At 38.3% G+C, this 23,086-nt stretch overlaps 1 protein-coding gene and 1 long non-coding RNA gene across 3 annotated transcripts; one reads left to right on the top strand and one right to left on the bottom strand.

Moving 5' to 3' along the window:
- The first annotated feature begins 1,444 nt into the window (after positions 1-1,444).
- On the top strand, positions 1,445-16,742 carry LOC122065479 (L-ascorbate oxidase homolog). 2 transcript variants are annotated; one of them, XM_042629288.1, is made up of 9 exons: positions 1,445-1,498; positions 13,033-13,345; positions 13,433-13,542; positions 14,355-14,625; positions 14,710-14,812; positions 14,946-15,291; positions 15,383-15,748; positions 15,851-15,929; positions 16,125-16,742. In XM_042629288.1, exons 2-9 carry the CDS (start codon positions 13,205-13,207, stop codon positions 16,335-16,337), a joined length of 1,629 nt encoding a protein of 542 aa, XP_042485222.1. In that variant the 5' UTR covers positions 1,445-1,498; positions 13,033-13,204; the 3' UTR covers positions 16,338-16,742. The 2 variants fall into 2 exon arrangements, with proteins under 2 accessions (XP_042485222.1, XP_042485221.1); XM_042629287.1 differs by lacking the exon at positions 1,445-1,498 and having other exon boundaries at positions 12,916-13,345.
- Positions 2,338-3,212, bottom strand: LOC122065480. Its single transcript, XR_006136021.1, has 2 exons — positions 2,882-3,212; positions 2,338-2,507 (listed from the first exon to the last, which is right to left on the bottom strand). It is a non-coding gene; the product is annotated as an uncharacterized LOC122065480 (long non-coding RNA).
- Positions 16,743-23,086: the final 6,344 nt, after the last annotated feature.

Raw genomic sequence — 23,086 nt, 5'->3', positions numbered from 1 at the left:
GAATTTAGAATCTATTAAATGAAGAGAAAAGAAATTGATTCTAAATTCATGGACTAGAGTCGTTCTCGTAAGTGAGCCTGATCCATTCTCTTTGTAATGGATAGAACTTGAGATATGAATATGGAGTAGGGACCTTAGGCCGGTGCCAGTCCACAAAAGTTGGACCCCTCAATATCCGGCACATGGTTGGAGTTCGGATCCTCTCCCCATGGGGAGAATTTCCCACATTCCCTCCCTTCCAAATGTGTAGAGTTCAACTGAAATGGATAAAAGAAAAAAAAATGTTTAAGTCTTTGTAACTAAAAGAGTTCCATACTAACAACTCAGCATATGCCAAATCAAGGATTTAGTTGTTGGGTATCGATCTTGGATTGCCCCATATTAGTTTGGATTAGTTAATTTTACACTTCTCATAAAAATAATAGTTATTTTTATGATTTTACCCTTATTCCTATACCGATACCTGATCTTAGGGGTGTCAACCAGTCAAGATGGCCGGTCTCAGTCAGGCTTAGTTGGGCTCGGCCAAATTTTAGAGCTACACTATGGACACCTGTTTAGCTAAACAGGCTTAGTGAAGTCCGACATGGTACGAGTTATAATCAGTCCGAGCAGTCACGAGCTATAATTGGACTACCATAAATGGGCCTTAACCAGGCCTTAGTCGGGCTACAGACTAGTTTGTCTTTAAACGGGTTTTAAATAGCCCTTCCCAGCGTCGATGCGATAGTCAAAATACTCAAGTTGACAAGCTTATTCCATTGAAAGCATAGGTTTTTCCTAAAGCATATCTTGCAAACCCACCATTAATTCACCATGGCAATTACATAAATTTTAATTTTAAATTTAATTTTCTATTGTTAAGGATGCTTGTTCATCGATCAATCTCTTGCTCATCTTGAAAATTAGAGTAAACCCACCAAGATTTTTTGCTTTACTGTTCAATTGTGGTAGCAAAATGAGGATTTCAAATAGTATCAAAGGGTTCGGGCTAGGTTGGGATTAAAGAAATCTATTTAGGTCAGGCTTATAAATGTGTCGGGCTTGATCAGACCTACCGGTGTGGGCCCAGAATTGACACCCCTACCTGATCCCAAATGTGTCAGGTACCAATATTGGTCTCAATTGATATCAATATAGATTGGCCAATCCAACTGATCCTATACCAATACTTAAAACCATGTACCATATTAGATCAGATTTGGGGTAGGATCTTTCAAGCTCTAACTTACCTCACTAAAGATTCGGCTGGACAAGTTCCAAATCCTAGTTTAGCAAGTGCACAAAGCGCATACTACTATTTCTCATTAAGATTAAAATAGAAAGACTACAATGATGCTGAGGGTTAATGCATACTTAGTTATATATCAAGAGATGGCATAGGGAGCGCGTCAATGAGATGTGACAAGATGGTTCATATATAGAAGGGTAATGAGGTGAGAGAGAGAGAGAGAGAGAGAGAGAGAGAGAGAGAGAGAGAGAGAGAGAGAGAGAGCAAGTGTACCCTCCTCTGGTAACTCAAGGAACATTTTTCCTGCTGTCAAGTGGGAGAATGTAATGTTTTCATCATGTATGGACTAATATGCAGTCATCGCATTGATATAGATTAGTGGATGAGTGTTGATTGATGGGCTTGATTGGATGAAGATTTGTATAGGAGGTGATCGTAAAGTAAGATTATAATGTGTGCACATATTAGCAAATGAGTTCATTATGGGAGAGACATTGCAAACGTGCATATGATGAATCAAGTCAAATCGGCCAATTCCCAATCCAATCAAACTCTCTAAGATCAATACTAGCGTTTCTGCAAGTCAGTTAAATGAATACAGATCTTCCATTCCACTCTATTTATTAAGAAAATAGTCCAAGAATTCATCTATAAATTTATAAGGATACAATGTTGAGACAACTAGAGGGTGGACCTTGACGCAACAATAAGGTTTCTCAATTGCGACGAGGGTTCGAGTTAGGAAATAGCCTCTCTGCAAAATAGTGGTAAGACTACGCACATTATGGCTCTCCCAGACCCTGCAATGGTGGGAACTTGATGCACTAGGTGTGCCCTTTTTTACAGTGTCGAGAGTCTTCACAACTACTAAGAATTTCAAGATCTAGTATATATAGGCCTTAGAAACCATTTTCTAATACATTGCAGGATATCTATGACTAAGAGACAATGCCAAAACCACAAAATCACAAGTTTCTTGGCATGAGCTCATAGACAACAGCATTCAGTTTAAGAAAGTTGATCCTGTTTTGGATGTAAGGTTGCATATAATATTAGAAATCATTTACTTACCAATTAAAAGTGAAGGATTCAAGTACAAACAATAATTTTTCTAAGATAAAATAAATTTTCTATAACAATCAATTAAGATTGATACATTCCCACATTCCCTCTGTCCAAGGGATTAAATGTGTCCACAAGTCTCTAATTTTCTAATATCCCAAGGGCCTCGAGCACAAACTTGGACATCACTTCCAATTTCCATCATAGAGTTCAACTGCAATTGATAAGAGAAACAATGTTTAAAAGTCATTCCAAAGCTGTGAAAGTAAAAAAGTTGTGGGAAAAAGATTCCTGTTAGTCTGGCACAGGCAACACCTAAACTGAACGGGTGCAAAAAGACCATTGTACCCTGTCTAGTGTTGCCTACGCCAGACCCACAAGGTTTTTCTATCCAAAAGTTTTATACAGCAGCAACGACGATGATGCATGCAAATATCAGAGTCAACAAAACTTTATTCCTTCTCTTAAGGATCACAGGGTGAAAAAATTAGGTTTGGTTGATGCTGATAAGAGTGACCATTGGCTCATTTTGCAACTGACGAGGGACGAACATTAAGACGTACATATCAAGAGAGAAGAGAGAGTTACATCGAAAGGAATCGCCGGCGCCGAATTCGACAAACTCCGATGACCCTTTTGTTGTGGACAGAGAGAGCAAGCTTTCTGTTACGGTTTTCGCTGCCTTACAGTGTCCTTTGACCTTCCTTCTGAGTTTACTCTTAGTCGTGAGGGCATCGTCTTCATTGAAGTGTTGGTGTTTTCTCTTGGCGAGCAGCTGTCGTCCTCTTCCACTTCTTCAGCCATTCGGACCCTCTTTTGATGTTCCTCCACTGGTAGTTTATCTAGTTTCGGCTCTCTGGTCGAAGCCCTCCCGTCGTTATATGTCATTCTGCGGAAACAGTCAGCATAGGTGAGATCAAAGATCAATCAGTTATAGATCTTCTTCGTTCAACTCGGATTGGCCTGGTAAGAGATAAAAGCTCAGCTTCTTTTCAAGATCTATTCTCTATTTTCTCAAATGACTGGCAAAATAGATCAACAAGTGTTGATGAGTTGTGGCTATATTACGGACTTTTAATGATTCTGAAACCTAGGAACCCAGCGATCACTGCTGCTAAGACTTCAATTAGTCTTTATGTTGGTCGATGGCACGATAATGAAACCCATTTAGTTTTTCGGATCAACTAAGCGACCCACCTTTTCCGGTGCAAGCATCCACATTCCGACCTTTTATTTTTCGATCACTAGAAAGTAAACCTTTTGCTGTAATTTTTGGAAAATGCTCATGATCACTGCCCTCTTTTAATGCCACATGGCTTAAGAATGCAATTTTTGGAAGTATCTCCAACATCTGGTATTCTTTGTTTCTCTCTTCTCATCCCACATGCAACAGTTCAGAACACTGCTCTCTGTGATCACGGACCGCCAATTGTCATTCATGCAATTGTTAACTCTTCTGGCCAGAGTTAGACTCAGCCACTCGAGGATCCATGAAGCTCCTTTGTTTGAATTGCCGTGGGATCGGTCGACCTTCGGTAAGACGGGAGCTCCGTCAGACCATCAACAAGACACTACCAGGGATATGTTTTTTTGTCTGAAACTAAGGCTTCTTCTACTCGTTTTCACCGTCTTTGCCGTAGTCTCTCTTTTTCTAGCTATGTTTGTTCTCCAGCCGATCATGGGGTAGGAGGTCTTTTGTTGTTTTGGGATGAATTTGTGGATGTTGTTGTTCTGTAGCAAAGTAAATGGTGTTTCCATGTTCAGATTTCAATTGCTAATATTAATCAAACATGGGAGTTATCTTTGGTGTATTTGAGTTGCCATGTGGCTACACGACAGTCTCAATTTGACTCTCTTTCCAATTTAGCTTCATTTGTACATAGTCCTTGGATTTTAGCTGGGGATTAGAATTCTTACATTTCTGCTAAGGATAAAAGAGGAGGATGTCCACTCACCCTTTCAATGTTAGCTCCTTTTAACTCCTTAAATTTAGCTTGCCTTACAGATTTATCACAACAAGGCTCCCCATTCACGTGGACTAACAACTAGATGGGGGAGAGGGGGATTGATGGTAAGCTAGATCGATATGTCTCGAGTCAGGATTGGTTTGATTTACATCCAAATGCTTTTGTGACCACAGATATTTTCGCGAGTTCAGATCATAAGGCCATTATTCTTCACATTGAGGGTCATTTATCACACCGCCATAGGACTTTTCGATTTGAAGCTTTCTGGTTACTAGAACCCTCTTACCCAGATCAGGTGGTTTCATCGTGGAGTGGAAATCAGATCCGAGATTCACCCTCCTTCAAACTGAGCAAAAAACTGTACTCTCTTCAATTGCAACTAAAGTCTCGGAACAAATTGGAGATTGGCAATATTATTAAGGAGATGGACTCAATTAAAATCAGAATACAACAACTAGAGCAAGTTCTTCCTGAATTCCGAGACACTCAATGGTTTAGGAAGAGAAACACCTTTTAGTAAAACTCCACCTAAAGGCACACCAAGAAGAGATTCTTTTGCAGCAGAAATCTCGTGATTCCTGGGTTAGATTGGGTGACCGGAATACGAGATACTTTCATCTCACCACAGTTAAGAGAAGAGCATTCAATCATATCAGGGACCTAAATTCCAATGGTTTGGCTCTGACTGAGGAAAGAGACATTGATATAGCGTTTAATTCTTATTTTCAGGATCTTTACACATCACAACACATTTTTTCAGAGGAAAGTTATCTTGATCAGATTTGGGGTAGAGTTACTGACACAGACAATCAAACCTTTACCTGTCACTGGTGAGGAAATCCAATCAACTATTTTTTCCTTGCCTGTCACTCATTTGGCCCTTTCTGATGATTTGGTTTTCTTTGGTAAAGCTTCAATGTTGGAGGCTTGGGCTTTACAAAGGGTCCTTGATCATTATTGTTACCATTTGGGGTAGTCCATTAACATCAATAAACCTCGTGCAAAATTCAACCCCAATGTTGATTCAGCTAACAAGCGTCGGTTGAAGGACTTCTTCCACATTACTCCTTCTTCGACCTCTATCTGAGCATCCCTTTTTAAAGTGGAAAATTGTCTTGGAGCCATTGTACGGGCCTGCTTCAACGTATCTCCTCAAAATTGTAATACTGGAAGACGTAATTTCTATCGCCAGCGGGTAAAGTGGTACTGGTTCAATCCACTATTTCTGCATTGCCTCAATACATGATGTCTTGTTTTAAACTGCCTTCATCAGTGACTCATCAACTCGATTCCAAGAGCAGGGAATTTTTTTGGTCTAATGGGACAGCCAAACTGATCTCTGCAATCAGCTGGGCTACCATTTGCAAACCAAAAAGAGAGGGAGAGCTCAACACCAAGAACCCACAGGCCTAGAATTTGGTTCTATTGGCAAAACAAGGGTGGGAGCTATTACACCCTCCATCATCGCTATAGAACTCCCTGATGGAGGCCAAATATTTCCCAACTTCTTCTTTCTTCAGGACGAAGTGTCCCAATAATGCCTCATGGGGATGGAAGTCAGTGTGTGCAACTAGGGACCTCCTTCATCAAGGTGCCTTCTTAGTTGTGGGGGATGGTTTATCGATTAACCCTTGGATCGATTATTGGGTTCCAAATTTCCCTCCCAAAGTGGCTCCGTTCCCACTCATGGAAACAGCTCCAACACGGGTTGCCCAGCTCATCAAGCCTTCAAGCAGATCCTGGAATCGAGAAATTATTTTCCACTGGTGGCCACCCGATATGGCCTCGGCGATTATCAATTCCGATCCTGATTTTTTCGTCTCTGGATAAGCTAGTTTGGTCCCTTACTTCTACTGGTTTGTTCTCTGTTGCATCCGCATATAATCATTTAGTTCTTGGTTCTACTCCCCGTCAGCCCAGCAGTTGGTTACACCTATGGAAAACTCCAACAGCTCCGAAAATTCAACATCTCCTTTGGAAGATGCTCCATAACAGGCTTCCCCCACTTGATTTCGGATGAAAATCCTCCGTTTTTCTCATCCCTATTTTTCCTTGTTTTGCTACCTGTAGAACACGACACGTGGACAACTTTAAGACCAACGGTCAAGATTGGGTGAGAATTATTACATCCGGTGCGTTGGTCTTAAAGTTGTCCACGTGTCGTGTTCTGGAGCTAGCAAAACAAGGAAAAACAGGGATGAGAAAAACAAAGGATTTTTTTCCCTTGATTTCCTCGGCTCACGTGGGATCAACGTCTATCTTCCTGCCACCTGTGTCACTCCTTTGAATAGACTCAACAACATCTTTTCTTTGATTGTCGATGTTCGCAGGAAGTTTGGTCACAGGTTTCACACTTTCTTGACGTAAACCAAAGCAGCTCTTTCACAACGATGATACAGACCCATTGTTTTTCTCATGCCCGATCGCTTCTTGCAACCCAACAGTCAACTTTGTTTTGCTCCACAGTTTGGGCAATTTGAGTGAACTACTGAAATTGGGTCTATCGAAAGAAACCTTTCTCTGCAATTGCGGTAGCTCGTTTTGCCATTGGTATAGCACAGGAATTTATTCAGATGCAGCGGTCTACTTCTTCGCACACTCAACAGCTCGTCAGATGGCGTCCTCCCCAATCTTTATCGGGGCTAGTAAGGGTAACTCGGGTCCAGCTGCTTTGGCAGGTATTTGTCGAGATTCGAATGGAATGTGCTTGGGTGGATTCTCTATGAGGATTGGTGTATCTTTTGCCCTTGTTGCTGAGGCTCTTGCGGTCAGACATGCCCTTCTTTGAGCCCTTCATCATTCTTGGGATAATGTGCTCATTGAAGGAGACAACTTACTCATCATAGAGCTTTTGCAAGGCAAACCAATCTCATGTCATTGGCGAATTGTCCAAATCATTGCTGATTGTTCTCGGCTGGCTTCTCTCTTCATTACTGTCACTTTCTATCACACTTTTCGGGAGGGTAACTCTGTGGTACTTATTGGCTTCCTTCGTGGCCACACAACAGTCACCGCATATGTATTTCTATTCTCCTCCCGCTACCTTGTATCCCCATTTATTTGAGGATTATGCTGGGACATTGTTCCCCCGTTAATAAAATCCTTTTACCAAAAAAAAAAAAAAAAAAAATGACAACTAGTATGGCAGATGATCAGGGTATTCTGGCTTTTTCTCCTCTTTTTTTTTTTTAATTCAAGTCGAATGGCTTATTGACCATTACATGAAAGACCTCAACAGAAGCCCAACTTCTGAATCTGAAGATTCAGTTGACCAAGTTCCATTCCCAGTTTTGCAAATGTACAAATACCATGCAACTATTTCTCATTAAACTGACCAGAACCCAACTAATTGCAATTGTCTCTTCCTTTCTCCCATTTATTGGTCTTCATTGCACATGCCTGCCAGTCTGTCACACATGGCTTGCCTAATCTTATCACTTATTTGTGCTACTTCTAAGATCCATAGAATGTATTCTTTGTTGTTTCTACCCCACCTAGTCTTGCCATTCCTAACCTCAAACATCTCAATTTAAAATATATATATATATATATATATTGGGTAAGATATAATATGGTAATTAGATGATGCATAATCATGGTTTTAAAGCAGCATCAAATTTGAATGTGGTACTAGAGGTCCTCCAGCTTGATCACTCCTGAATGATAAATCCATGGTCTAGGGTAAGAACTTTGGCATATAATGCTTTATTTTAACAACTTCATGCTCTAATAAAGTTACACTAATACATATAAACATTTTTTTCTTATGGATGTACATATAAACATATTGTACTCCTAAACCATGAAGTTCAAGCATTGACTTAAAAATTTTTTTTACCAAGCTCTTAAATATTCATTCATAAGCATTCAAATATCCAACACACTAAATACTTAAAGAGAAAATTTCATACCTAAGCATACAAATAAATCAAAAAATTCCACACTTCCAAATCACCAATGCCAAATCAAATCCCAAATCATTCAAATAAACATCTTCCATAACGATATAATCCTTAAAACTATGCTTATGTATGTGATTTTAAATGGGTCTTGGTGCTTCAACTCCAAATGTTTCTTTTTTGGTCTTTTCAATTCTGGAGCTGTTGGGGAACATGTCTCATCCTGTTTATTAATCAGCTTTAAAATCAGACCTCAGAACCATCTTGTTTATTAATAGAACAATATAGTTCTAGGTTTGATTGGATTGGTGTGTGACGGTTTCCTAGTTCCCAAATTGACACCCTTAATTTCGGTGATATTTTTTTTTTCTTCTTTCGATCATTAATGCAATTAGATTTATTAATTAAAGTTTTGAGGTAAACATATTAATGTAGATAGATTTTACAAACAATTTTTCCAAAATTGCAATAATCCAAGAATTCATATCATTTTTTTTTTCTTTATCTTACCACATCTTCTTTTTTTTCTTTTTTCACTTTTTATTCTTTTATGATTTTCCCTATGATCGTTTTATGGCTATGTTATAACTTTTATGTGATAAGTGTCAACTGTCATATATATTATTGGAAAAAAAAATTTTGCGAGAAAGAAAAAAAGTTTTCAGCAATCAGTGATGGAGGAGGATTGTTAAGTCTTTATGCAAGTCGTATGTGGTGAGAATTCAATGTACGGTAATAAGGGGAGTTCGCGTTTATAAATGTAGTATGGTGATTGGGCCTACCCACCCTACTTATTCCATGATCTATGACTCCATTGGAGCTACCCACTTCGACTAATTAACCAAAAAGTACCCTTTTCATGTCATCCGAAACCCTCAATTACTCTCACTCAAGTTGTATACCCCTTCACCTCCTTGGGACCTTCTAGAATTCGAGATGAAGGGCAGATTGGGCCCAAAAGACATGCTTGAGGTTTACTTGTTTTTATTTTGGGCTTGGGCTGGGATTTCTGTCACATAGGTTTGCTTGAGTTCAAGGACGGCCACTGATTTGGGGTGGGATTCGATATATAAGTTGAACGTGGTAAACTTTGGTTCAAATTTGAACCTGATTTTGGCCCAACTTGCACATTTTAGGTTGGAGATAGCCATAGTCCCCAACTCAAGGCTGGGATCAACCCATCCCAATTCGTGTACAAACATACCATCCAGCTTCATACGGTAAAATTGCATCTCCCCTTCCCACTATTTTTTTTTACTACCCCCCCTCTCTAGCATGGACATATGTATGTGTTGTACCATTATAAAGCTTTAAAATAAGTTTACAAATTTTAAATAAAGCAAACCAAACTCTTTCTTTTAACATTAAATACAAATTCAATAATAACCATTAAAAAATTATGAGAAAAAAATGTTACGATCAAATAGCAAGTTTTCCATAAATTACTCATCCACATCGCTTAAATGTGGTTAATGTGATGAAAATGAGGCATGATGGAGGTATCTTCACACAAATTAATTGATTGAATCACTGATGGAGGCGGCAATCGTTCAACAAAGATTAGAATGAAAATGGGGATGGACTATGGGTTTTTATAAAACAGTTGTTTCAATACCTAATCTCTGAATTGTGATGTCAAGATTTGACGATGGACGAAATTATGCCATGTCGAAAAGTGAGATAGCAAATTTGTCAATTTGAATCTAGAGTGGCTTGGATTGACCATGTGTAAGATTTTAAAAATTTAGCCTCCTCCGTTGGGTGTTGGCTATTCGAGCCAAACCTGCTATTAATAGGCTAAGCTAATGTTCATGGGAAAGGTGTTGTCAAATGCATAGTTCTAAGTATTGATATCTGATACTGTAGATTCTTGCATCCTTGTTACCTGTAGGTCACAAATGAAAAACTAGTCTAGGAGCCGATCTCTAGGAAAGGCTCTTTGAAAGTCAAGTTAGAACTAGGGCTGAGAAGGGAAAACTTCTACAGAGCTCTGACGATTCAAAGTTGCTTATCTTCCTTCCTTACTTTGGTTTTCTTTATATTGTGGTCGGGGATCCTCCTCATTGGCTCGAGAGTCCTTTTCTCGGGTAACCTGAACTTGTCAAAGCGTGGTTGATTTCGTTCCTTGTTTGGGTTGCGGTGACTGATTTGCTAAGATGGCTGATCTCATCATGAGCACTCCAAGATTCTAACGGTTAACCCATGGTTACCCTTAGATTAAATAATCAGAATTGTAACAGTTAACCCAATCATGGTCAGTCTTGGGTATGTTAACTGCGTAACCCTAATTAAGTTTGTTAATTTTAAGGGTCAAGTTTAAGGACAATTATAGGTGTCACTATTAGATACTAGTGACACGTGGACTCGAAGTGAGAAGCTTTCTATGTGATAAGGGGTGATCTGGACGTCTGCTCGTTAGTTCGACTCCTTGCACTGGGTCTTCTGATTTCCTGAACATCTATTCTTCTATTCGGCCATGGTCGAATCCTGGTAAGTTTGGGTTGGGCAAATCTGATATTTGGGACGTCTACTCGTTTGTTCTGACCTTTTGGTCAGAGTGTCAAATCTACGTGTCACTTTTTTATTAGTTGATCATATCCGGTAATATCAAATCAGATCGATTTCACAAATCTTTGATCTTGATACCTGGGTGATACCATACGTTTTGATTGAACGATATGAACTAAGGGTAAAACTTCATTAAAAAAAAAAAAAAAAAAAAAACGATTTTAAAGAGAAAGCAAGGATATTTCTAGGCATGAACCAATGGGACGATAAATAGCGTGTGAACGGGAGAACAGAGGAGACAAACGCGTTAATGCCAGTGTAATAACATACACGGTAACCAATGGGAAAGCTGAGGGGAAAAAAGCCTTTCCTCAGCAGCCACTTGTCAGCTATTTTTTTTTTGGTAAAAATATCTTTCCTTTATTGATTCCCATAAAAATGGAAAGAAGTAGACTGGCAGATATGTTAAGTATATAAAGGAACCGTGTCGGTGGTAAATGTTCCAAAAATAATAATGTTAAACAAATCTGTCAAGAAACTGTGTGTCTACGTCGGTACTCTGCATTGTAATTTATGTATTCCAGTTCCATTGGGAGGATTGTGGGACCCAAGATCCAGGATATCTCTTATTTAATGGCATTAATTAATTGCATAAGTAAACTGTATTTTTTATTTATTTTTTCCTGATGTCCAAAAGTTGAACCAGAATCTTCCTCAGTGGACTCTTTTTCTTTTGCTCCTTTGCACGTGCCCTGCTGCTTTTGTTTGTGACACTAATTTCAGCTACCCCCATTAAAAAAAAAAAAGCTTGTGGAAGATGGCTGCCGTCAGCTACCTCAATCGGGTCGGTTTGAGTTGTTACACCTCTTTAGATTAGATGGGCCAAAACTTTGTTAATCTAGCTCTCTTCTCCCCCTTATGGAAAATGAAATTGTTACAGAAATAAGAATTTCAAATGAAATTTTATTATGGCAGTTACCTAGAATCCCATCCAAATAACATGCACCACTTTAAGAAGCTTCTTATTAGAGAAACTTAGCCAAATATAGCCACATTGTAATTAGAGCCCAACTCATTTACCAATTTACCATGTGCCAAACATTGGTTTCACACTTTCACTTGACTTGCATCTGTACCCTTAAATCCTAATCATTTATTACCCTTTCTCTGATCAAAATATTGCCAAGTAAAGGGTTGTGGCTCCCACAACACATAATAGACATTATTTGTTTTGGAAAATGTTTGTGTATTGTATAATGTATACATACACAGTGTTACCTTCAACTATTATATGGAGAGAGGGGAAATGTGTAATTACATATTTGTATCTTCTCTCATCCAATTCAACTATTGAAAGACACAGTCGTATTGGATCTTCATCCTAACCTTTGTGTGGGTCCTTTCTTGACTTCTTTGTGGGTCCCTTGCATTAAAAAAAAAAAATCCCTTAGCACCTAAGGCTTTATATTTTCAAATGATGTAGGAATACAAATATAGGGATGTAAACGGATTAGCTATGGATCGAATGTGATTGAATCTGGATATTCTTTGATTGGATTCAGATACCCCTAAAATGATACGAGTGCAGATCAACCTTGGATATTTAACTATCCATTACTCTCTAGCTTTTGTAGTTCAAACCTTCCTTCCACCCACCTAATGAATACAATTTGCTCTTAATCCATCATTCTAAGTTATTTTCGCTATTTTCCTCATTCTCTAGAACATGTCTAAACTTCAAGAACCTTTAAAATCGTTTGATTATCTAAGCGGATCAGATAACTATTTTTTGTATAATTCAAATTTGTATCCAAATACCTTTTGATCAAATTAGGATTTCGGCTATTTATTTACATATTTAGGGCACACTTGCACCTACTACCCACCGCATTCAGGAGTGCAATTTTAGTTGGGCCATGAGAATTCAGACTTAAATTCGAACAAATGTTTGGGCCCATCTAAAATAAAGTGATAATGACTATGGCCCAACTAACCTGGCCCCGAGCTTGGATAAGACCCTTCTTGAACAAATTCATAAAGACGCGCCAAATTGATATCCGAGTGAAAATGTCATTGTCGGCGATAAACAAAATCCTTCCAGCGAAGAAACACGCTGACCGTAGGATAAGGTGGAGAGGGAAACTCCATTTGAGCATGTGCGAGTCTCTGCGGCCGTGCCACCGTACGGGTGCGGCTTCCCGCTATTAGACTGACAGCTCATAGAACCCAAAGGGTTGCTCTCTTCTTCCTACTTTCCTCAGCTCTGCTTACAAAACCCCGTTCTGTATCGAAACACTCCATTTATTGTCACTTGTGAGTTAGTTCCCGTCACCGACTTAGCCTTCCCTACAAGAGAGAGAGAAAGAGTGGAAGAGTGAGGGAGCCAATCTCGCTGCATTCTTTGATTCTCGGGGTACATCTCTGCAACTCCTGCAATGGCGCCATAGAAGATCTTTCCAGTATATCTGTCGCTCCATTACAGCCGCTTGTATTCATTATTTAGGGAGTTTTGTTGAAAAGTTTAGAAGAGAAGAGTTATGGGAGATATCAGGCTTTCCTGTTCTCTCTTGCTCTTGTTCCTCTTTCTTTCTTCTTGTGTTAATGGCGAAGACCCCTACAGATTCTTCACATGGAATGTGACTTACGGCGATATCTACCCTCTTGGAGTCAAACAACAGGTATCTGTTATAGAAATTTTGGTTCACTAAGTTCAGATTTTTCTTTTGGAGAGTTATTTTTAATGAAGAAGTTTGGTAACGATGCAGGGGATCTTGATAAACGGTCAGTTTCCAGGGCCTCAGATCGATTGCGTTACGAACGATAACTTGATTATCAATCTCTTCAACAACTTGAACGAATCGTTCCTACTCTCTTGGTAAGTAAATGTTATATTCTTCTTCGATCGAATTCTCCCCCACCTTGCTTCGATCCTTTTGAGTTTGGGGAAACTTTTAGTAATCCTTTCTGCAACAGTAGTATGGATCGTGGTCCCGTTCCGAGCTAGATAGACCAGATCCGTCTGCTTCCGTTTATAGAAATGTATTGCGTTTCCTTTGTTTTGTGAATTCCGGCATTGCAAATTGGGAGGGATTCTATCAATTTAATAAGACTGCCATTAAAGACTTTCTTGTTATTCAGCTCCCAACTCTGTAGATTCTTCTCCGAAATTACCAATCTGTAGCATTGGTAGACGTGATTTTAGATCCGTCGCTTTGTTCTTAGGAAATTGGTATTGGAGGGCATTCTGGTAATATTCTGCGTCATTGTGCGTGGAATCTGCTTTTTTTTTTTACAGAGATTCTAAGTTTAGGGATCACGGATCAGTTATTCTATATTTGTTTACTTTCTGTCGGGGTTGGAATGGTGGATTGGTTGGCCACACATGGTTATAATGTTAGTGTCGATCCGAATCAGGAATGGGAATTCCTCCTCTGTTTTTGTCTTCTCACTTCTGAAACAGATCCCGTTGTTTTTAATCTTCACCAAGGAGTTTCAGTTCTTTACCATTGGGAATTAATTTTCAGTTCCATGTGAAATTGATCATTCTACATCAAAGTTAACAGTCCAGTGGATTTTCTTTTTCCCATTTTACTTCAAAAGTTTGATTTTTTTTCTAATGATACTATTATGTCATTTCACTCTACTTCACCTCTACTTAAACATGACCTGATTTATATCCCTGACCAGGGACGGTTTGCAACATAGGAGGAACTCATGGCAGGATGGAGTCTATGGCACCAACTGTCCCATCCCACCTGGGCAAAACTTCACTTACATTCTCCAGGCTAAAGATCAGATTGGCAGCTTCTTCTACTTTCCATCACTTGCATTCCACAAGGCTGCTGGAGGGTTTGGTGGAATCAAGATCTCTAGCCGCCCACTAATTCCTGTTCCTTTTGCTGACCCAGCTGGGGATTACACTATTCTGGCTGGTGATTGGTACAAGAATAACTATACAGTAAGTATGGTTGGGTTGTGCAAAACAATAATAAGTTGGGAAATTAATTCGTCTCTGGCTAACTTTCTTCCTTTACGTTAACAGGATTTGCAAGGAATCTTAGACAGTGGGAATGATCTTCCCATGCCTGATGGGCTTCTCATCAATGGCCGTGGTTGGAATGGATACACATTCGCGATAGATCAAGGTAACCATGAATTCATCCTTCTTTGGCCAACTCAAGCTGCCATTTACTGAAATTTTGAGTTCTTTCAAGCTATATAGAACCGATTGGGCGCATAAGAATGAAGTCTCACTATTCTATACTGCCTGTTGAGCAGGTAAGACATACAGATTCCGGATTTCTAATGTGGGTCTGACCACATCCGTCAACTTCAGAATTCAGGGGCACTTGTTGACACTGGTCGAGGTGGAAGGGTCACACACAGTTCAGAATACCTACTCTTCCCTTGACGTCCATCTGGGGCAGTCATACTCTGTCTTGGTTACAGCCGATCAGCCTGGACAGGATTACTACATTGTCGTTTCTACACGGTTCACCACACCAGTGCTCACAACTACAGCCATTCTCCATTACAGCAACTCAGCTGGAAGTGTTTCTGGTGCTCCCCCTGGTGGTCCAACAACTGAGATCGATTGGTCTCTTAATCAAGCTAGATCCATCCGGTATTCCCCATATTCAATTTTCCCATTAAGTTCTGCTTTTGCTTATGATCAATTTTAGTTATTATTTGTTTCTCTGTGTCTGTTGGAACAGATGGAATCTGACTGCAAGTGGTCCAAGACCCAATCCTCAAGGCTCTTACCATTATGGAATGATCAACACTACTCGTACAATCAGACTTGCCAACAATGCCCCCGTCATCAATGGCAAGCAAAGATATGCTGTCAACAGTGTCTCCTTCATTCCTGCAGACACACCTTTGAAAATAGCAGATTACTACAAGATCTCTGGTGTCTTCAACCTTGGAAGCATTCCAGACAATCCTACTGGTGGTGGTGGCTACCTCCAGACGTCTGTCATGGCTGCGGATTTCAGGGCCTATGTTGAAATTGTGTTTGAGAATTGGGAGGACACCGTACAGTCATGGCACATTGATGGATATGCCTTCTTTGTTGTCGGGTAACATTTTTTTTGCCATGATAGACTATTTGAAGATTCATGATCCTCCTTGTTTTGGTTGTTCTTGATTTCTGAAACCATGGAGTTTTTATGGATTAACAGGATGGATGGAGGCCAGTGGTCATCTGCGAACAGAGACAGTTACAATTTGAGAGACACAGTTGCTCGTTCCACTGTTCAGGTGAGAAACAGAAACCAAGCTCTCTCCCCCTGTACAGTGTTACTTATATCTTGGATTATTCCTAGAGATCATACTGACTTGCCGGTTAATTAGATTGCTTAGTTACTTGGATTGGCTGGCCGCCGATTTAATAGAGTTCTGGTTTTGAAACACTACTATGGTTTGATATGGTGGGTTCTTTTATTGGGAGTGCAGGTGTACCCCAAGTCATGGACTGCAATATACATGGCTTTGGATAACGTGGGAATGTGGAATATAAGGTCGGAGAATTGGGTCCGACAGTACCTGGGCCAGCAGTTCTACCTTCGTGTGTACTCACCTGCAAATTCATGGAGAGATGAATACCCAATTCCAAAGAATGCTCTTCTGTGTGGTAGGGCAGCTGGTCGTCGAACTCGACCTCTGTGATCCATCAGAACCTGCATTTTGTCACGAGAGGGTGACGAGTTATTCAGCATTTAGGTCATTAGCAAAAGATGGGCTCTCTGGAGGAAGGTGTTCCAGAAGGGTTTTCAGATCATAGCAGAGGCATTTTTTTCCTCATTTTTTTCTTTCTCAAAATTAAAGCATTTACTATCATTAGTCATTTATTTGGTTCTTTTACTATATTTTGGGTTTCGAATGTTGGTTTTCTTTCCACGGTTGTCTTGTTTCATTTTGAACATCATAAACCCAATGTAGAAGAGAACTTCTAGTTGTTGCTGCAAGAAACTTCTATATTCTGTACTTTTTTTGGGGAGAGGGGGTTAGAATTCTGTAATTTGGTTAGAACTTAGAAGAGTGATTAAAATGTATTATCTTTTTAACTTCCAATTATCTTCCCAAGGCCTCTCGAGGCCCATTTGGATGCTGGCGCTCTGGCCTATTCAGTGATGTACGCATGGCTTTGCCGTTCGGGTAAAGTTCGCTCCTTTTTTGCTGATAGTTTGGGTCAAGTTCTCAGACCCTAAAAGAAACTAATTTGCAAAGTTTTTGCTATGCTCAATCCATCCTAACTCGTCAAATTGTCTTCTTCTTGAGCCTTGGTTAGTGTCATATTATCTGTGGACTGAAATAAGCCAATTAGGATGGCAGTCCAAAGGCAGTTGGGACGGCCCCCCAACTCAAGGAAGCCAGCTTAGGAAGCAAGGATATAAATGAATTGGATGCGGATTGAATTTGGATGGGATTTGTTCGGATCTGAATATTTCTCGATTGGATATGAATACCCTCTAAACAAATACCGATGCAGATCGAATTCAAATTTTCAATCATTCTTTTATTCTCAGAATTATGTAATCCTCTGGGGAGGCCAGGGAACTTTCTCTCTCCAGTGAATATAATTTGCTCTTAATCCATCTTTCTAAGTTATTTCAACTCTTTTCTTTGTTCCTCAGAATTTATTTGATCTTCAAGAACCTTCAAAATCATTAATTGATTATTTAGTTGGATCGGATAATTATTTTCTAGATAATTTCGATTTTAATCTAGATATCCTTTGATCGGATACGGATATCCCTAAACGAATGCGAATTCGGATTTTAACTATCTATTTACATCCCTTGAAGGAAGGGTTTTTTTTTTTTTTCCTTTTCTTCCGGGGGTGGGGGTGTGGAGAGTTGAACTCAAGACATGCCATGGTGGCAATTGCTTCAACAAGTAACACTTTAACCAATTGAACTAGCAGGTGGCTATTTTTAAAATGTTTTTGGCTTGGGTAGGGGGTCTATTATAACCATGCTCTCCACAATAAGGGGGGTAGGGCTTGCTGAGTTTTTGAATATCAAGGCCACCCGGCATTACATTCTTACTGTTGAAGGTGCTGAACAGTGTGGTTTTGGTTAAATGGTATGGTATAGTTAGATTCAAAGTATTAGTAATAAAAAATCAAAAGCGAATCATTTATTAAACTATTTCATATAATGAAATTACAATCGTACCGTTTTTAAAATGATGATACGATGCTCAAATGTTTTTCATAAAAAATGGTGTACCCAAAAACCTAAATCTACTCGTGAAAATTGATTATGAAAAAAAAAAAAAATCTGACCAAATCAACCGTTTTGAAACCCATAAAGAGAATATTTCATGTCAAAAATGTAAATTTAGAAGGGTCTTGTTTTCATACGTTATTGAAAAACTAAGATGAGCGATAATGGTAGTTATTAGTTTTGGTTTGGTTTTTGTAGATCGAACACCTTATAGATCTGACCCGAAGAAGCTGACCTAACCAACCGCTTCAAATGCCCTAGAGAGAATATTTCATGTTGAAATGTAAATTTAGAGGGGTCTAGTTTTCATACATTGTCTATGTACACGACCATCCTTCATTTGTAGTGGCAAAAATGGTATTAAATAGGGTCACTTTATATCAATCTAATGGCTGAAGTAATAGCTGTATATGTACATGTCATATAACTTTTAGCCAATTTAGGAAACAAAAACTTCTTATTTCAATAATAATGGAGTGACCTGCATGTTAAGCTACAACTATCATATGATAGTTTAGCTGACACATAGAATCAATGAATATATATGTTGTCAATTTCATCATTTACTAATAAGTAATTTAAAAATTAAAAATCTAAAAATCTAACATCTCCCCACATTGGTATTACTTTTGAAAACAAGTCAAATTCTCTTTAAGATTGCTTAAAGAACGTTTAATGATGTGAAAATAAAGCAAAAAATCTTTATTTGGTGACAGGTGATTATCCAAAGAAACTCTCTATAATGTCATTTTGGTAAAAATTCCCTTCAATGTCTAAAGCATTCAATGTCTAAAGCAGCAATCTATGTGAGGGATAAATGGTCAACATCTTGAAAATAGTTCCAAATATAGTGTGGTGCATTGGAAATCTTTCTCTTAATTAAAATGGAAAAAATTCTTTAGAATGGTCCGCAATGATAAGCATATTAAGGTAGTCAACATATCTTTACTGTGTTTCATCAATTGTCCATTGGATAAGTTGTATCACATGTCAAATTTCATCCTCAAATTCAATCATTTATTCACCAGTCGTATGTTCATACATCTTTTGTATTTTTCAATCATCTTTGTGTGTCCTATCATTCTCTTGAGATGCATCTAGAGGAATTATTTTTTCACAAAAATTGAGTCTATATAATTTGTCATCTTGCTGATATTTGAGTCGTCATGGATATCTTTGCCCTAAAACAAGACCAAATTATTTAGTAAAAGGCCTCACACAAATCTTTATTGGTGTCTGTTAGCATGAAAGAGGGGCCGAGTCAAGTATGGTATATGAAGAATCCCCACTCCCTCCCTTAACATGAAACTGAGCTCTATTATATTTTCCTTTTTGTTGCTTGAGCTCTATTATATTAGTCATCATGTATTTAGCTCTTTCATTGGCTGCCCAAATCTTGACTGAAGTTCATTTATTTATTTATTTTCTCCCTTAAAGAAATGATATAAGCTACTTTAGTGTAGTATGTTTTACTTTTAAACTTGACATGGGCAAGGGTGATTTGAGCACCAAGCTACCATACTGTAAAAAAAGTAAAATTTATGGGCACTTTATCAGGTTATGTTTTGGGACTCAATTTCTCCACATATGGTATAAAGAAAGAAGGAAGAACTTAGGGGAAAAAAATTTCCTACATCATGATAAATGATTGTTTAGTTGAGATAGATCAGGAAATTAGACATGTTTCCTATTAAGGAGAATCCCCATTCATGATCTATATGTCAGAATGGCCGAATGATTTGTCCATGTTAACTCAAGAGAACTTTTTTTTTTTTTTTGGATGAATAAAAAAAATGTCATAGATATGTTTTTCCAATCAACTTTGTTCAATGTCATACTTGTTACTTGTACGAAATTATGCATTTCCCTCCTCACTTCTTATAGAGTCATATCAAGTCTACTATGACTCTTTTAGCTCATTTGATTGAATCAAATCATCCCTCTATACCAGAGCTCTCAAAAGCCTCTGTTGCACGTCTTTGCCATCTCAAATAAATTTCTTGCAACTTATCATGTATCAAAACTACTTCTAAATTAGCTCTAATTTTGTTCATTTTTTGTTTCATATTTTCTAGTTTTTTCGCTCATTTATCTCAATATTCTCGTTTCAAATATACTATGAAAAGGTGTTTGCTGCTAGGCTATGTGGCCTTTGAACTAGTGTTGGGGCCAATGGGAGCATGCGCATGAGCATCCAAGGGAAGGGACGGGTGGTCATTTTACTATCCCATGGGAAAGGGTGTAGGGGGAGCAATATACTTTTTCCCATTTGTTTATATTGTTTCTTTAGTACCCAACACTCAACTCCATACAACATTGTTGAGTGTACAATGTACACTGTTTTCTAACCAACTTTTTTTGAGTTCCAAATGAATACATCATTCACTGAATATTTCAGATTTATTCTTCGATTCATCTATCACACTATAATTCTTTGTGCAACATTAGCCTTTATTTCTCTCTCTTTATTTATTATTGAAATGATCTTTAGCTCATATGGTAGAACACTCACTTTGCATGCAAATGATAAGGTCATTGTTTTGCCTTCGTCTAGTGGAAAGTGGAATTCACCTAGGTTTGCAAAACTTATGTTGCAGGTGAGTCACCACTTCAATAGGAGACCGAACAACGCTTCGTTCGGTTGCTGAGGATCGCTTTGTGCCTAACTCCACTTAGTTGGTTCTCCCATGGTAAGTTCTCTAACTACTGTCTTGGCTAGGTTGGCCCTCTATTAAACATAGTAAGCCCCACCCCTAAGCCCATCACTCACTGAAACCAAGGATTCCTCCCTCATTAGGAGTCATGCACATTGCTAGTGTTTTGCTAGCTTGTATAGTAAGATGAAGGCGAGACATGCTTTAGGTAGCGAGCCTTATAGTAATAGAAATTTGGGACCGAAGCAGTTAGAGGGTTGCTAGCTCCACTCTTTCCTTTTGCTTCTGAACTTTTCCCCATTTATGAGTAGCACCATCCTATCATCGAGCCAAACTTTCCAAAGGAGAGATGCAACATCCTCTTATTCAACAAAATTTCACTTAGTAAAAATCTATGGTCGAGAGATTGACAAACTGAAAAACCTATGACTTGATCAAGCAGATCATCAACCAAATCCATTGCTTCATCGATTGGATTCAGATCATCGATTGATGGACCTGCTACTCTTGCTACCTTTGCTACTTGTGCTGCTGGATTGAATCTGACTTTTACCAGCATCTCAAGATTCTAATTTTTTGAGGTGGGGGATAGATAAGATTTGAATCGAGTGGGTTATGCCTAAAGGCAAGAAGGCACCCCATTATTGAGATCATAGAAACATGAGCCTGTGATATAGCTACACCTAATTCCGGACTGATTGATGCAAGAACTATAAATAAAGTACTAGTATCTCCTATGAAATATAAAATATCATTCATACATAGCATAATCCAAGTTTTTATGTAGTCAGTCGAATGAGGAGGGTTAGTGTGGCAGCCATCGTTGTAAAAACTAGAGAAGAGAAAGTGAAGTGAAATCAATAATAAACTGGATAATTTTATAATTATTATCTCACAAGATTGTGTGAGTTACTTGAAAACATTCTACATATAATTATTAAATTTTGGAAAAGAATTTCCCACACTACCAGTTTGGGGGCCATTTTCTACATCATTCCAATTGAGGCATGGAGAATAATTTCATCAATAGGGGGTCCATATGGTCAAGGAGGAGAGAGACTATGAGAAGGCATGGAAAATCAAAAGTAAAGGGAATTTTTCCCTTAAATTTTACTTTCTTTGCAATTAGAACTGGGTGTACAACGAGGATGGGTTAGGATATCAAAGCCCATCCTTGGCTTTGGTGGACTCAGCTTGGCCCTGATTGACCCTAATTGGTTAAGGCTAGCCAGATTAACCCTAATTGACCTTGGATGCACTTTTTTTTTTTTTTTCTATATACACTTAGAAAAAAAAGGGAAAAAGAAGCCTAGATGACAGCATAACCTCTACACCTAGACATAAGGAGGGGCAAAATGACTGTCCGGCTCCCATGGAAAACATAAATCCTATCACTATTGATGCTTTCCCGTATGCTCCAACTGGTCTCTGGTGTAGGGACCACATTGCCTTTTAGGAACCTCTATCTTCAAAAAAAAAGAAAAAAGAAAGAAATATAAGACATCACCATCATCAATCATTCTCTAAGAGGCTTAACAAACAAAAGAGAATCAAGATTCATTGAAGAAATCATTAGTAACCATATGCATTTAGGTCTTGAGAGTCCATTCAAAAGTTTTCAGGTGAAAATTATAACCGAAGTTAGATGTATCATGTCATTAGAAACATAATGCATTCAAACTGATGACTAAATTAGATTAACTCATAATTGACAATAGGTATACACAGTAACATGCAGAGACGATACTTTTTTATTATTTTTTTGTGCAAGACCCATATCAGGCCAAATAGGAATCCATTAGGGGCCAACATGAGGGCTATTAGGCAACACTTATTACTAACTACAAACCTACTACTATTATATTTCAAGAAGGTGGAGGATAAGAAAGTTGAACTAATTGACCTTCCCTAGACTTAAGCTAGAGTCCAACTATCTACCTACTTGCCCCTAAACTAGAAGCTCATCCCCAACCGCACTTTATTCTTTTTTTTATTAAAAAAAAAAAATGCTTCCAATGAAAAAAATGAGAGTCCTACATAGAGTATGCCATCAAAATGTATATAAAACATCCAATTTTCATAGAATCTAATATGGATAACATTATGGAAGGACTATAAATCGGTTTGCCCTAAATAATCTTCCTCATCATATATATATATATATAGAGAGAGAGAGAGAGAGAGAGAGAGAGAGAGAGAGAGAGACTTTTATTAATTTTTTCTCTTTCCAAAATGAAATGATTCAAAAAGTAAATGTGCATGGAAGTAGCCTCAGTGTAAGCTCACATAATCCTTGCCCTAGGTGCATTTAGTACTACACACTTTCTTTAATTTCTCTTTATCTTATTCCCGAATGTTCTTTAATATAGGAGTATAAAAGGGTTTTCAAAAATAAGTTGAAATTTTATCATTATCAATAGGTGTCATTGTCATGCACATTTTTCTTAGTACTCATGTGAAATGACATTAGTAACCTTATTTAAAAATTAATGTATGTTTTACTTGAAAAAGGAAAAAAAAAGTAAGAATATAA

Source organism: Macadamia integrifolia, unplaced genomic scaffold (assembly GCF_013358625.1).
Source record: "Macadamia integrifolia cultivar HAES 741 unplaced genomic scaffold, SCU_Mint_v3 scaffold2031, whole genome shotgun sequence".
Classification (NCBI taxonomy): Eukaryota; Viridiplantae; Streptophyta; class Magnoliopsida; order Proteales; family Proteaceae; genus Macadamia; species Macadamia integrifolia.
Note: the sequence above shows the minus strand (reverse complement) of the source record. Positions and strands in the feature narration are given on the sequence as shown.